This window comes from Trematomus bernacchii, unplaced genomic scaffold (genome assembly GCF_902827165.1).
Source record: "Trematomus bernacchii unplaced genomic scaffold, fTreBer1.1, whole genome shotgun sequence".
Lineage (NCBI taxonomy): Eukaryota > Metazoa > Chordata > Actinopteri > Perciformes > Nototheniidae > Trematomus > Trematomus bernacchii.
The window spans coordinates 533157-548472 of NW_022987728.1; the positions used below are offsets into that span (position 1 = coordinate 533157).

The 15316-nt window shown below is 39.0% G+C and overlaps 2 protein-coding genes across 2 annotated transcripts; both read right to left on the bottom strand.

The window, feature by feature from the left end:
• Window positions 1–2151: 2151 nt before the first annotated feature.
• Window positions 2152–7944, bottom strand: LOC117494611 (tryptase-like). The gene is made up of 6 exons (XM_034145544.1): window positions 7840–7944; window positions 6488–6511; window positions 6217–6379; window positions 5797–6053; window positions 3805–3941; window positions 2152–2885 (listed from the first exon to the last, which is right to left on the bottom strand). Exons 1-6 carry the CDS (start codon window positions 7895–7897, stop codon window positions 2514–2516), a joined length of 1011 nt encoding a protein of 336 aa, XP_034001435.1. The 5' UTR covers window positions 7898–7944; the 3' UTR covers window positions 2152–2513.
• A 1369-nt stretch (window positions 7945–9313) lies between these two features.
• LOC117494612 (tryptase-like) lies at window positions 9314–13560 on the bottom strand. The gene is made up of 6 exons (XM_034145545.1): window positions 13454–13560; window positions 11994–12017; window positions 11233–11395; window positions 10792–11069; window positions 10568–10704; window positions 9314–9965 (listed from the first exon to the last, which is right to left on the bottom strand). The coding sequence occupies exons 1-6, from the start codon at window positions 13509–13511 to the stop codon at window positions 9615–9617; spliced, it is 1011 nt and encodes a 336-aa protein (XP_034001436.1). The 5' UTR covers window positions 13512–13560; the 3' UTR covers window positions 9314–9614.
• Between the last annotated feature and the right edge of the window lie 1756 nt (window positions 13561–15316).

The window sequence follows — 15316 nt, forward strand, 5'->3', positions numbered from 1 at the left end:
TGGTGTTGGCATGAAATCCGGCGGAGCAGGTGTCGGCGGGACCCCCAACAGGACAGGACATGGGGTTTGCAGGACCCACAGCGGATCATGTGTCGGCAGGACCCCCAACGACACTGGACGTGGTGTTGGCAGGACCCTCAGCGGAACCCCCAACGCCACAGGACATGGAGTTGGCAGGACCCCCGGCAGAAGAGTAGTCGGCGGGACCCCCAACGGGACAGGACATAGGGTTGGCAGGACCCCCGGCAGAACAGTAGTCGGCGGGACCTCCAACGGCACAGAACATAGGGTTGGCAGGACCCCCGGCAGGACAGTAGTTGGCGGGACCTCCAACGGCACAGGACATAGGGTTGGCAGGACCCCCGGCAGAAGAGTAGTAGGCGGGACCCCCAACGAAACAGGACATGGAGTTGGCAGGACCCCCGGCAGAAGAGTAGTCGGCGGGACCTCCAACGGCACAGGACATAGGGTTGGCAGGACCCCCGGCAGGACAGTAGTCGGCGGGACCTCCAACGGCAGGCCAGGGGAGTGTTTTACTTTCTTGCCAGGATAACATAAATATATGTGTGTGTGTGTGCTACCATGAGTAATCCTATCTGATGAGCGCTATGTAGAATGACAGAGCAGAAAAATAACAGCTTCCAGTTTTTCAGGTTTGAACAGTCGACTTATAATGTTATAATATCCCTATGGTTGATCAATAAAGGTCCATCTCATCTTATTGCAGAGCTCTTGGCAGATAATAGTTTTGAGCCACATCAGTTATTTTTATCTTAAAACATTGGTCTAATGACATCTCTATGTACTTATTTGGTGGATGTATCTATGTGTATAGCCTAGCTTAGCACATTGTCTGGAAGTTACATTACTTAAACTTTAGATGAGGTAGGGTTAGGGTTAAGTTAATTTGTTGGATGTTGGTGTTCAGCCTAGCTTAGCACAAAGTCTGGCAGTTATGTTACTTAAACTTTAGATGAAGTCGGGTTAGGTTAATTGGTTGGATGTATCTATGTGTTCAGCCCAGCTTAGCACGAAGTCTGGAAGTTATGTTACTTCAAGTTTAGATGAGGTAGGGTTAGGTTAATCTGGTAGATGTATCTATGTGTTTAGCCTAGTTTAGCACAAAGTTGGGAAGTTACGTAATGTTACTTAAACTTTAGGTTGAGTCAACAATTCTTGCAACTTGGACAAACTTACGGTCATTTTAACATAACGAAAGCAAAACGAAGATAAAAACACACCTAATACTAGGGCTTCCCCCTAATATTCGACTAATCACTATTTGAATAATAAAGTATTAATCAAGCAATTTTTCGTTAGTCGAATAGTTGAAAAAAAAATGATATAATTTATTTTTAAAAAGCTACATTTTTCAGAATATCAGCGAACGTGTCTCTGTTTTGAGGTTCCTAGAGAGAGAGAGCTGGGGAATGCTACGAGAGAGCCGACGGAGTATGTGAGTGAGGATTTAACCGAGTAATTTCATTGTTTTGCCGTGGTTACGGCCAACAGTAACCTGTGATCGTTATTATTAAACTCCCGGATAAAAGACATACAAAGCCTCCCTGTGTTCCTATAGCGAGACGCTACAATATAATCATTCTGACCTCAAAACGATAAAGCTTGCATGGAGGAATTTTTGCCGACGCTCATACGTGTTTCTGTTTCCTCTGTAGTATTTATTGGGTTGTTATCATCAGATATGAATAATGGAAACTAGAACTAAATGTTCTGTGTGTGTCCAATGCTTGTTTTTAATTATTACAGTTTTATTTTATATTTTATGTGCAGCACAACGTACCATGCTGTTATAATAACGCTCTTTATCAGCCTTTGGAACTGAAACCATTTTGGGAGAAAAATAAATAAAAAATGTAGAATCATAATGTATCATGTACACCGATTAGTCGACTAATCGCCTATTGGTCGACTAGAAAAAATCTTTAGTCGAGGGTAGCCCTACATAATACAATACAGGAATTAACCTAGAAAGAGTTAGCACTAGCGTTTTAGTGTCTTTCAGCGCACTGTTTTGGTTTCCCAAACTTTACTGTTTTGGTTCGTTCTCAAGACTCTCATCAACCCAAACTAGTCACCTTATTCATAGGCCTGCTGACCCAAAAAGGAAACCATTTTATTACACAAAAGATCATTCTTTATATATTTTTTTTATCCCGTCATGTCTGGAAAAACAATCTTTACAAGACAATGCAAAATCTTTGAACATTTATTTTCAAACTTAATCCAGTCATCTGCAAAATGATTGACTTTCCACCAGAAATGAAATCAAGATAAGTTTAACACTTTGATTAAAGGAAGAAATGAGGAAAATCACATTTTAATTATTATATAATTTTAAATCACAAGAAGGGTTATCGCTAATTAAAACATTTCAGTTATATATCTTAAATCATATTTTCTATTTTCGAACAATTAGGGCTCATATCAAATCAAGTGAATGAGCCATTTGGGCACAGAAACCCTAAACTTGTCTTACTTCAACATCTCCATGTTTATATGCCTCCGACCAGCGCATAGAGAGACATAAGGAGAAGACCGAGTGAGGAGATCACTCTCTCACCACTGCCAAACACACTGCCGTCATCGGTGGGATAGGGGTAATAGGTGGTGGGATAGGGGTGTTGGGTGGTGGGATAGGCGGTGGGACAGACAAAGTCCAAGTCGCTATCAACTCCTGAGGACATGTAGTCAACAAAGCCTGGTTTGCTGGAGCCAGTGTGATTTGTGATCCAGTCTTCGTACTGGGACACACGGGTGTAACCTCCAGGAAACTTCGGCAAGGCACAGCCTCGTCCAAAAGTCACAACGCCACTCTGGACCCAGACTGAACCCTTTTTGATCATCATTGGTCCACCTGAGTCTCCCTGTAGAAAGAAATTGATGGTTGAGGTTATATGATAGAAACATCCACCCTGCTAAAGCATGAATCCCCTAAGGCTCTTTGTTTGTTTCAGTCTGACCTCCCTTAAAATAAATGTATGAAGCTTTATCTTAATCATTATGTCGAAAGCTGGCTTTTTCCATGTCTGAATTAAAATTACCAGAACTTAATTTGGCTTAAACTCTGTGTGTTTATTTGTTACTTTGTTGGTTAAAATCCCCCACGTATATAGGGGCTGGAGTCCCCTGCGTGTTTTGGGAGTTAAAGTCCCCCCCGTATGCCGTTTTGAAAACGTTTCAAAACCCTGGTTCGCGGAGGATACCAAAAAAGTCCTAGAAAGACAAGGTAAACTTAACTAATGTGCATTTAAAAAAGAGGAATAGTTTCGGCAAAAACTAAAAGGTACCATGGGATTAGATTAGAATTTTCCAAAGGGGGGTTTGTTTAGCATGAAATACTTGAGATTACTAAAGGATACTTTAAAAAAGAAAGAAAGGTCATAGAAATCTATTTCTGCTAAAAATGTAGCAATGATTGAGAGTCACACCTAAACATTTCAGATGTGTGTATCTCACACTGCACTGTAACTTAAATGAATGTACCTTTCATTATTGGGGTTAAAGTCCCCCCGTAGGTTTTCCATATCTGAATGAAAGTTACAAGAACTTAATTTGGCTTCAACTCTGTGTTTATTTGTTGCTTTGTTGGTTAAAGTCCCCCACGTCTATAGGGGCTGGAGTCCCCTGCGTGCTTTTGCGATCAAAGGCCCTCCGTAGATGGTTAAAGTCCCCTATGTGTATTGTCATTATTGGGGTTAAAGTTAAAAAAAGGTGGTTAAAGTCTTTCAGACATTTCTGAAGAAAGTGTATTTAAAGAAAGTAAATAAACAAAAAGTTGGTTACCTGACATGAATCATTCCCTCCAGCTCTTAACCCAGCACAGATCATGTTGTCTGTGAGAAATGGGTAGGCACATGTGCACTCGTTGTTTCCCACTACTGGGACCCTCACTTCCTGCAGGGTGTCGGCATTGGGGCCACCTAATCAGAGATAGTTCAAACGTTAAGATTAAAATTGGTGATAAAAAAGACAAAATACATAATTGTGTCTGTAGTAGGGATGTGCATCTCCATCACTGAGGCCGATGCGATGCGCATCTCGATACGTTACCACGATACGATACATTTGAAACACCAGGCGATGCGATACGATACAATTCACCCCTGTTGCGATACAGTTCGATACGATTTGATTCAACATTATGCGATACGGGGCGATACGATGCGATTCAACACAATGCAAAATAATGATACTTCAATATGGTACTACAGAGGATTTTTGTTTTATTCCTTATATGCAGCAAATCATACATTAACAAAAAAGTGCTTTACATATTTGGTTCTCTCTACTAGTACTGCGCATCCCATCATGCTGTTTCTTTTTTTTACCTTTTTTATCTTAAAAAACTCTCCAGAGTACAGTACAATTGTATAACACCTCACAGTTAAACAATTTAAGGATGCATTGCCCATGATTAACAATGTGCAAATAACAACTACCATAGTGCAATGCCCATACAACTGCCAGCCTGATGTGCTTAACACTCATCCATAGGCTAACTGACCAGTGAGCAGAAAGCAGTGGTGTGGTTTCTATACGAACAATACAAAAATACAAATAACCTTTCACAAACAGGTATTTCATAAATGCTTACAATTGTAAGGAAGACATTTAAACTATTATTGGCAGTCACAGGCTGTTGTAAACTAAACACCACTCTCTCTGACATTACACCTCACTGAGTGATTTAACTCAAATGTCTAAATTTCAGGTTTTTCTTTTCAGCCGCAGACCCCATGTCGCCTCTTTATGTGCGTCGCTAAGTTCCTCGTGCTACTTGTGTACTTTAAAGCGGCACGGCATCGTTTACAATTTGCGAGCGATTTTTCAAGTTGACCGTCTTTCTAGAAAAATCCGAAGTGTTGCCAAACGTTTGAAGCTGTGGTGGAGAGGAGGACACTGAACAGGCTGTTGTCCATCATGGATAACCCCAGCCATCCTCTCCACCTGCAGCTGGACAGTCAACGGAGCTCCTTCTCCAACAGACTGCTGCAGCTCCCCTGTCACAAGGACTGATACTGGAAAACATTCCTGCCCACTGCAATAACTCTGTACAATAAATCACCTCTGGCTGGAAGAGAACTCTCTGCTCCATAGTTTCTCTTGAAATAAAACCACGTTGTACATTTTACTCTATAATCTGTTCAATATTTATACTCCATATTCCATATATTTTGAATATATATATATATAATATCTGCATGTATATTTTCTATTTCGACATGTATATTTTATATTTTATATTTTATATTTTATTTTATTTTTCTTTCTATTCTTGTATATTTTGTAGTTTTGTTTTATTGTAAAATGCCTGCTGTAACAACAACAATTTCCCAATTTGGGATCAATAAAGTACTATCTATCTATCTATCTATCTATCTATCTATCTATCTATCTATCTATCTATCTATCTATCTATCTATCTATCTATCTATCTATCTATCTATCTATTTGTAGGTATTTTTCGGTGCGCTGTGTTTCTCTTTCTCCTCGACTTCCATGTGTGTTGATAACTGAGACTCTCGGCCTCCGTAGTGCGAAGCAAAGATCAAACATCGTCTCTGCTGAGTGCTGACAGGATGAGAGGATATTATATGAATGAATCGTTTTTTTACCGATGCAAAGACGCTACAATCGATGCATCGCGAGTTCAACCCAAACTGTAGCCGATGTGCACTCTTTCAACCGGTGCTCTCGCATCTTGAACGTTTATGCCGGTGCACCGATGTGAATCGGTGAATCTTAACATCCCTAGTCTGTAGTCAGTGAACTTACCACTAAAGATGTCACCAAAACCAACGACCCAGCTGCTGACACCGGTGTAGAAGGTGCTGTTTGCAGAGGCCAAGCACACCGGCTGGATGTAGTTGGTAAAATTCACCGGGCTCGACAGCTTCAGAAGAGCCATGTCGTTGTCGTTATCGAAGAAGTTGTACATAGGATGGACGATGATCTTATCAATTGCCTTTGACACGTTGTTCAAGTTTGGACCAGACATGCTTTCGAGGCCCAGAACAACCATCATGTTGCGACTTGAAGACAAAGAATCAAAATAGTAAATTTATTTTTGTGACTTTAAGCATCCAGAGTACTGATTGATATCAATTGTCTCATCTGGCTCTCAACTAGGAGACAACAAATGAACAATTCCTGTAAAATGTCTAAAAGAAAACTTGATCAACGGTGATTCCTTACTCTGGGTTGCAGTGAGCAGCAGTCAAAACCCACATATTGCTGATCAGGGACCCTCCACAAAGGTGCTTGCCATTCACTTGTATACTGGCTACCCAGGGCCAACTACCTGCAGCCGCATTTTGACCTCCCACAATTCTGGGGTTGTTTGGTGCCAGGCCACATGCTGACAGAGAAAAGAGAACAGATTAGACATGGACATGTAGAACCAGTGCTTTTCATAACTCACTGAAGGAATCTTGAATAACTTGTTATGTTGCTCATATACGCTTACCTGGCTGCTGTTGTGAATGACATCCTGAAATTGAGAACACAGACAGAAAAATGTTATGCAAACGTCTTGGTTGAAACCAAGGATGGCAAGCATTTAGTGGTGGAACAATTTATCTTCAACAACAATCTTTTATTTAAGTACACTTACTAATACCACACTGTGGTATTTTTTTAATGTAAAAATCTTATTTTGTAAACTACCTAGTATCTAGATAAGTGAAAGTATTACAGTACACAATATATTCCCATTGATTTGTAGTGGAGTTGAAGTTTAAGGTAGAATGAAAAGATAATACTCAAGTAAAGTACTTCATCATTGTACTTCCGTAAATGCACTTACGTTCCACCTTTGCAAGCCTTTATGAGCACACATCAACAACAGACCTGAGATGTGGTAGTTTAACAGAGGGCCTGCTTTATTGAAGGCAGAAATGGACTCTTCCGAAATATTTTGAAAACTAAAACATATCCTATCAGTTCACTTTAAAGTCTGCCATGTCGTGTCACAAAATCTGCAGTCTAGCCTATCCCAAACTCTTGATGTACTTACTGATAATGCCTTACTTTTGACATTAGTTTGATAAACTTCACACAGCACACTTTCTCCAATAACACACTCGTGCTCATTTTTTTCTCAGCAATCGCACGGAACAAGTGAACACGAGAACACCAGAGAACTCATGAGTGCAAAAGGAAAAAAAATTGAAAATACGGCAACAAAAAATCAGCTCAACCAGTTTAATTTTCTATTAAATCCCATTCTTTTTGGGGTTTTTTCAACTCATTTGCTAACGACGGGGAGACAAAATATTCCTGTTGTGTTTTTGAGAGGATTTAAAAAAAAACACAATGACTACAATGGGTTTCATATTACTTGACGGTCCATTGAACCAGATGGGTAAACCTAGTATGAAATATTTCACTTCTGCACTGCCTCTCCAGCAGACAAAACTATTTCAAAGATTAACCCAAATCAAAGTAACAATACTTTAGCTGACCATGTTATTAATACTTTTTTAAATAAAGAAATAGAAAGAGTGGATCCAATCAAAATAGTGCAAGAAAAAAATCTAAATCAAGCCGCACGGATTACAAGCACTCTGACACTTCAGTGACTTTAATTGATTGTCCTTCACATGCGCTTTTGATTACATTATAAAATCAGTCATTTTCCAGTTTTAGTAGATGAAATATTTACTCTTTAATTTGAAGGAAGATTTAGAGATCAGCTACACAATCTCAACTATTTTGGTCCCTTGAGATACCAACATCAACTGAAACACATTAGCATAATATCCTTTAACAAAAAAACATTTGTAATCGCATAAAGAAAAATCACATAAACGTTCTCACCATTGGATAAGAGGATGATCATCACCGCTGAACCACACAGAAATTGGTAGAGAGCCATTTTCACTGTGCCTTCTTCCCTCTGTGCTCATCATTTAATACCTCATACCTAGCTCCGCCCACAACTTTATATCGTACATCTTTCATCCGCATTTTTTTATTTCTAAATGTGACAACCGATCCCACATAAGTCAACACATATTTGAAGAAGCAATGCACGAGAAGTTAAACTTGTTTTTCTTGATGCCTTTGTGTCTGCAGCATGCATGAAGCTCCCAGTGTTACAGAGGTATCTCAAATAAAAGTTCATTCAGATATAAATGAAATAGTTCACTTTCATTTCTTTTTTGTTTTAACTTTTCATGAAATCACTGACAAATATGAATATACTGTATTCAACTTCATTAAAATGTTATTAACGTGCCTAAATTCGTGTCTCGCCTTAATTAGATGTTTGATAAGTGCAGATCACATAGTAAAACACGTACACAGATACATTATCTTGTATTTTTATTAAATTCGACAATGTCAATTTCACTTTCCACTATGTCCACCGTTGTTTTTCACAACCAATGGCAGAACTTTATTGAGGCCTGTAATTAGTCAACTACAGGTCTCTTGAGTCAGTCTTTTTCTTCCAAAAAGCTTGTGACAAGATGTTATTGCTCTTGGGGCATTAAAAACAAGATTTTAACTTTAGTTTTTTATATAATATCTGCATTTTCTATTGTGAAAAACTAAGTCTTAGTTATTTAATATACAGCGCCATCTCCTGGTTAAACCCTGAAATTGGAGAATAGTGGGAGGGCCTAACATTTCTGAATACTGGTCTTTGGCAGGCAACTGGCTGGCAACTGACTGGCAGTCGGCAGGAAGCTGTATGCTGGGGTCCAAAATAAGAGGCTCCATCTGTATGTGTTTCTGTTTCCTCTGTAGTATTTATTGGGTTGTTATCATCATATATGAATAATAGAAACTTGAACTAAATGTTATGTGTGTGTCCTCAATGCTTGTTTTCAATTATTACAGTTTTATTTGATATTTTATGTGCAGCACAACGTACCATGCTGTTATAATAACGCTCTTTATCAGCCTTTGGAACTGAAACCATTTTGGGAGAAAAATAAATAAAAATGTAGAATCATAATGTATCATGTACACCGATTAGTCGACTAATCGCCTTAATTGACGACTATTGGTCGACTAGAAAAATCTTTAGTCGAGGGTAGCCCTACATAATACAATACAGGAATTAACCTAGAAAGAGTTAGCACTAGCGTTTTAGTGTCTTTCAGCGCACTGTTTTGGTTTCCCAAACTTTACTGTTTTGGTTCGTTCTCAAGACTCTCATCAACCCAAACTAGTCACCTTATTCATAGGCCTGCTGACCCAAAAAGGAAACAATTTTATTAAGATAATTATTTATTTTATTTTTTTATCCCGTTATGTATGGAAAAACAATCTTTACAAGACAATGCAAAATCTTTGAACATTTATTTTCAAACTTAATCCAGTCATCTGCAAAATGATTGACTTTCCACCAGAAATGGAATCAAGATAAGTTTAACACTTTGATTAAAGGAAGAAATGAGGAAAATCACATTTTAATTATTATATAATTTTAATCACAAGAAGGGTTATCGCTAATTAAAACATTTCAGTTATATATCTTAAATCATATTTTCTATTTTCGAACAATTAGGGCTCATATCAAATCAAGTGAATGAGCCATTTGGGCACAGAAACCCTAAACTTGTCTTACTTCAACATCTCCATGTTTATATGCCTCCGACCAGCGCATAGAGAGACATAAGGAGAAGACCGAGTGAGGAGATCACTCTCTCACCACTGCCAAACAAACTGCCGTCCTCGGTGGGATAGGGGTAATGGGTGGTGGGATAGGCGGTGGGACAGACAAAGTCCAAGTCGCTATCAACTCCCTGGGACATGTAGTCAACAAAGCCTGGTTTGCTGGAGCCAGTGTGATTTGTGATCCAGTCTTCGTAGTGGGACACACGGACGTACACTTCATTATCATTCGGCGCGGCACAGCCTGTTCCATAACTCACGACGCCACTCTGGATCCAGACTGAACCCTTTTTGATCATCATTGGTCCACCTGAGTCTCTCTGTAGAAAGAAATTGATGGTTGAGGTTATATGATAGAAACATCCACCCTGCTAAAGCATGATTCACCTAAGGCTCTTTGTTTGTTTCAGTCTGACCTCCCTTAAATTAAATGTATGAAGCTTTATCTTAATCATTATGTCGAAAGCTGGCTTTTTCCATGTCTGAATAAAAGTTACAAGAACTAAATTTGGCTTCAACTCTGTGTGTTTATTTGTTGGCTCTATCTATTATGTTTTCAGCCTAGCTTAACACAAAGTGCGGAGGTTTTTCCCTCAGTGACGTTCTATTGCTTAAACTTAAGTCAACACTTCATGCAACAGGGACACACCTTGTAAATAAAGTAATTCTAACATAACTATAGCAAAAGTAAAAAGTCAAGCTTGTAAACGTGCATGAATTGCAGCTCATTTATATTATATTACAGATCATAATTCAGGGATGCATATTAGGATTATTTTGAAACGTATCTACTGGTTATAAAAGCCACACGCCTATTGACATTTTTAAAAATGTAGATTTTCCTTCTCTCTTTCATCCCCCTGGCCTGTACAATACATTTCTGAAGAAAGTGTCACAAAGTAAATCACAAAAAGTTGGTTACCTGACATGAATCATTCCCTCCAGCTCTGAACACAGCACAGATAGCGTTGTCTGTGAAATAGGGGTAGTACTGGTTGGAACATTTGCACTCATTGTTTCCCACTACTGAGACCTGCAGGGTGTTGGCATAGGGGCCACCTAATCAGAGATAGTTCAAACGTTAAGATTAATATTGGTGTTAAAAAAGACAATAGACATCATTGTGTCTTTAGTCAGTGAGCTTACCACTTGAGATGGCACCAAAACCAACGACCCAGCTGCTAACACCGGTGTAGAAGGTGCTGTTTGCAGAGGCCAAGCACACTGGCTGGATGTAGTCTGTAAAGTTCACCGGGCTCGACAGCTTCAGAAGAGCCATGTCGTTGTTGTTGTACCAATAGTAGTAATTCCAGATGTTGAACAAAGGATGGACTATGATCTTATCAATTGCCTTTGACACGTTGTTCAAGTTTGGACCAGACATGCTTTCGAGGCCCAGAACAACCGTCATGGTGAGGGGATTACTTGAAGACAAAGAATAAAAATAGTACATGTATTTTTGTGACTTTTAGCATCCAGAGTACTGATTGATATCAATTGTCTCATCTGGCTCTCAACTAGGAAGCAACAAATGAACAATTCCTGTAAAATGTCTAAAAGAAAACTTGATCAATGGTGACTCCTTACTAAATGACGCAGTGAGCAGCAGTCAGAACCCACATATCGCTGATCAGAGACCCTCCACAAAGGTGCTTGCCATTCACTTGTATACTGGCTACCCAGGGCCAACTTCCTGCCGCCGCATTTTGACCTCCCACAATTCTGGGGTTGTTTGGTGCCTGGCCACATGCTGACAGAGAAAAGATAACGGATTAGACATGGACATGTAGAACCAGTGCTTTGTTAAGGAATAATTCTTCTAGATATCTAACCTTTTACTCTGACATATGTTATCTCCTTTAAGGAAAGGCCTTGGTGCCATATGTGTTGTTGTCACCAGTGTGTGACCGGTCAACTTGACTGGCACGAAGGGTAATTGTTGTGGGAACACTGAGGCACTTCTTTATCGGTGTTTGTGGGCTCTAGGATGTGAAATCCTTGAGGCCATGAGCGTCGGACGCAGGTGATTCAGTGTTTAGTCTACTCCTTCAGAGATGTTGATTTCTCTCTGTGAACCTGTTAAAAGGTCTAGCATAGAGAGAGGTTCTTCAGAATTGACGTGGCAACTCTACCGTGTGGTCAGAACCTCTGACTCTTTGATTTGTGATGTGAATCCTCCGGCCGAATACTCTGAATAAACCCATCAGTGTTTGACATCAAAGCTCCAACTCTCACCGTGTCTCCTTCCTGAGTCGGTGACTCCATGCATTACTACACAGAAGTTTCCTCCACACATAACTCACTGAAGGAATCTTGAAGAACTTGTTATGTTGCTCATATACGCTTACCTGGCTGCTGTTGTGAATGACATCCTGAAATTGAGAACACAGACAGAAAAATGTTATGCAAACGTCTTGGTTGAAACAAACGATGACAAGCATTTAGTGGACGAACAATTCACATCCTTTATTTAAGTAAACTTACTAATACCACACTGTGAAAAACAAATTTTACTGAGGTCAGATGAGTGACTATAGTTGGATAAATGTGTAATTGATAATTCATAGAACATGGCTTGTTGATTGATTGACTTGGCTAGTTCTGTTGTACAAAAATAAATAATTTTTTTAATGTAAACATCTTATTTTGTAAACTACCTAGTATCTAGATAAGTGAAAGTATTACAGTACATAATATATTCCCTTTGATTTGTAGTGGATTTGAAGTTTAAGGTAGAATGAAAAGATAATACTCAAGTAAAGTACTTCATCATTGTACTTCAGTAAATACACTTACGTTCCACCCTTGCATGCCTTTATGAGCACACATCAACAACAGACCTGAGATGTGGTAGTTTAACAGAGGGCCTGCTTTATTGAAGGCAGAAATGGACTCTTCCGAAATGTTTTGAAAACTAAAACATATCCTATCAGTTCACTTTAAAGTCTGCGATGTCGTGTCACAAAATCTGCAGTCTAGCCTATTCCAAACTATTGATGTACTTACTGATAATGCCTTACTTTTGACATTAGTTTGATGAACTTCACAGATTGTGACACTTTGTCACACACTCGTGCTCATTTTTTTCTCAGCAACCAAACAGAACAAGTGAACACGAGAACACCAGAGAACTCATGAGTGCAAAAGAAAATACAAATTGAATATACGGCAACAAAAAATCGGCTCAACCAGTTTAATTTTCTATTAAATCCAATTATTTTGTTTTTTTATTCGACTCATTTGCTAACGACGGGGAGACAAAATATTCCTTTTGTGTTTTTGAGAGGATTTTAAAAAAAACACAATGACTACAATGGGTTTCATATTACTTTACGGTCCATTGACCCAGATGGGTAAACCTGGTTTGGAATATTTCACTTCTGCACTGCCTCTCCAGCAGACAAAACCATTTCAAAGATTAACCCAAATCAAAGTGCCAATACTTTTGCTGACCATTTTATTAATACTTTTTTAAATAAAGAAATAGAAAGAGTGGATCCAATGAAAATAGTGCAAGAAACAAATCAAAATCAAGCCGCACGGATTACAAGCACTCTGACACTTCAGTGACTTTAATTGATTGTCCTTCACATGCGCTTTTGATTACATTATAAAATCAGTCATTTTCCAGTTTTAGTAGAGGAAATATTTACTCTTTAATTTGAAGGAAGATTTAGAGATCAGCTACACAATCTCTACTATTTTGGTCCCTTGAGATACCAACATCAACTCAAACACATTAGCATAATATCATTTAACAACAAAACATTTGTAATCGTTTAAAGAAAAATCACATAAACGTTCTCACCATTGGATAAGAGGATGATCATCACCGCTGAACCACACAGAAATTGGTAGAGAGCCATTTTCACTGTGCCTTCTTCCCTCTGTGCTCATAATTTAATACCTCATACCTAGCTCCGCCCACAACTTTATACCGTAGCTTTCATCCACATTTTTTTATTTCTAAATGTGACAACCGATCACACAGAAGTTAACACATATTTTAACTTGTTTTTCTTGTTGCCTTTGTGTCTGCAGCATGCATGAAGCTCCCAGTGTTGCAGAGGTATCTCAAATAAAAGTTCATTCAGATATAAATGAAATAGTTCACATTCATTTCTTTTTAGTTTTAACTTTTACGATTCCTTTTAGTCTAACATGAAAAAAACAATAATTCTCACGATTAGAAAGTTCAGTCATAAGTTACATAAAAAAAAAACGTGACCTTTGTTTTCTTCCGTCTTTTGCTCCATTGGACGTCACTGTTCAATAACCCAAGTTTAGTAGATAAAAAGTGTTGCTTAATGTTTGTCAAGCTGCCTATAGGTGTCTTATTTTGTAATGGCTGATTAAACCTCTTCTCAGCACTATGTCCATGCGTTTAATGACTGTGGTTAATCGACAAATTCCTTTTTTTGTGCTTGTTAGGAGTTTCAACTCAGTGAGAATCTTCTGCATCAAGTGCAACATTGGTGATTTTATTCTAAACCAATAGAAAGCTCTCTCGATTTACAATTCACACCACTGAGACTAAAGTAATCCCATCCACGGAACAACAATGAGACAGTTCCTCCGGGCTGCTTGCTAGTTAGTTGTTCGATCAGCCACGCACGCACGCACACGCACACGCACACACACACACACATAAACACACACCTAATGAGTGCTCACACACCCTTAGAATCAGTGCATGCTATTTTTCACACCATTGATCCTGCAGGCCAGGGGAGAGTTTCACTTCCTTGCCAGGATAACGTGTGTGTGTGTGTGTGTGTGTGTGTGTGTGTGTGTGTGTGTGTGTGTGTGTGTGTGTGTGTGTGTGTGTGTGTGTGTGTGTGTGTGTGTGTGTGTGTGTGTGTGTGTGTGTGTGTGTGTGTGTGTGTGTGTGTGTGTGTGTGTGTGTGTGTGTGTGTGTGTGTGTGCTCTTGTGTGGGTGTGCTCTTGTGTGGGTGTGCTACCATGAGTAATCTCTATTCCTATCTGATCTGATTCCTATCTGGAGAATGACAGAGCAGAACAGCTTCCAGTTTTTCAGGTTTGCACAGTCGACTTATGAGTGGAGTTCATCTTCTACAAAGGACATTATGTTTTTTTATAATATCCCTACGTGGATCAAAAAAGGTCCATATTTTATTACGGAGCGCTTGACAGATATTAGTTTTGAGCCACAATATTTATTTTTATCTTAAAACATTGGTCTAATGACATCCCTATGTACCTATTTGTTGGATGTGTCTATGTGCTTAGCTTAGCACGAAGTCTGGAAGTTATGTTACTTAAACTTTAGACAAGGTAGGGTTATGGTTAGGTTAATTTATTGGATGTATCTGTGTTTAGCTTAGTTTAGCACAAAGTCTTGAATTAACATTATGTCACTTAAATTTGAGGTGAAGTCGGGTTAGGTTAATTTGTTGGATGTATCTATGTGTTCAGCCTAGCTCAGCACACATTATGGAAGTTATGTCTTCTTCTTATGTCTCTGCTAGAGAGAGATTTCTACCGGGAGATCTCAGCTAAACACTGCGGTGATTAAATGCCATGTTATGCTCCTAACCACTTCAAGCTTTATCGCAGGGTTTACCACAAGGACATTTACGTTACACATATTCTCTCCAGTAGCCTACAGCGTTAGCTCCATGGTTAGCTCTGAGTGTTAGCATGCTTGCTA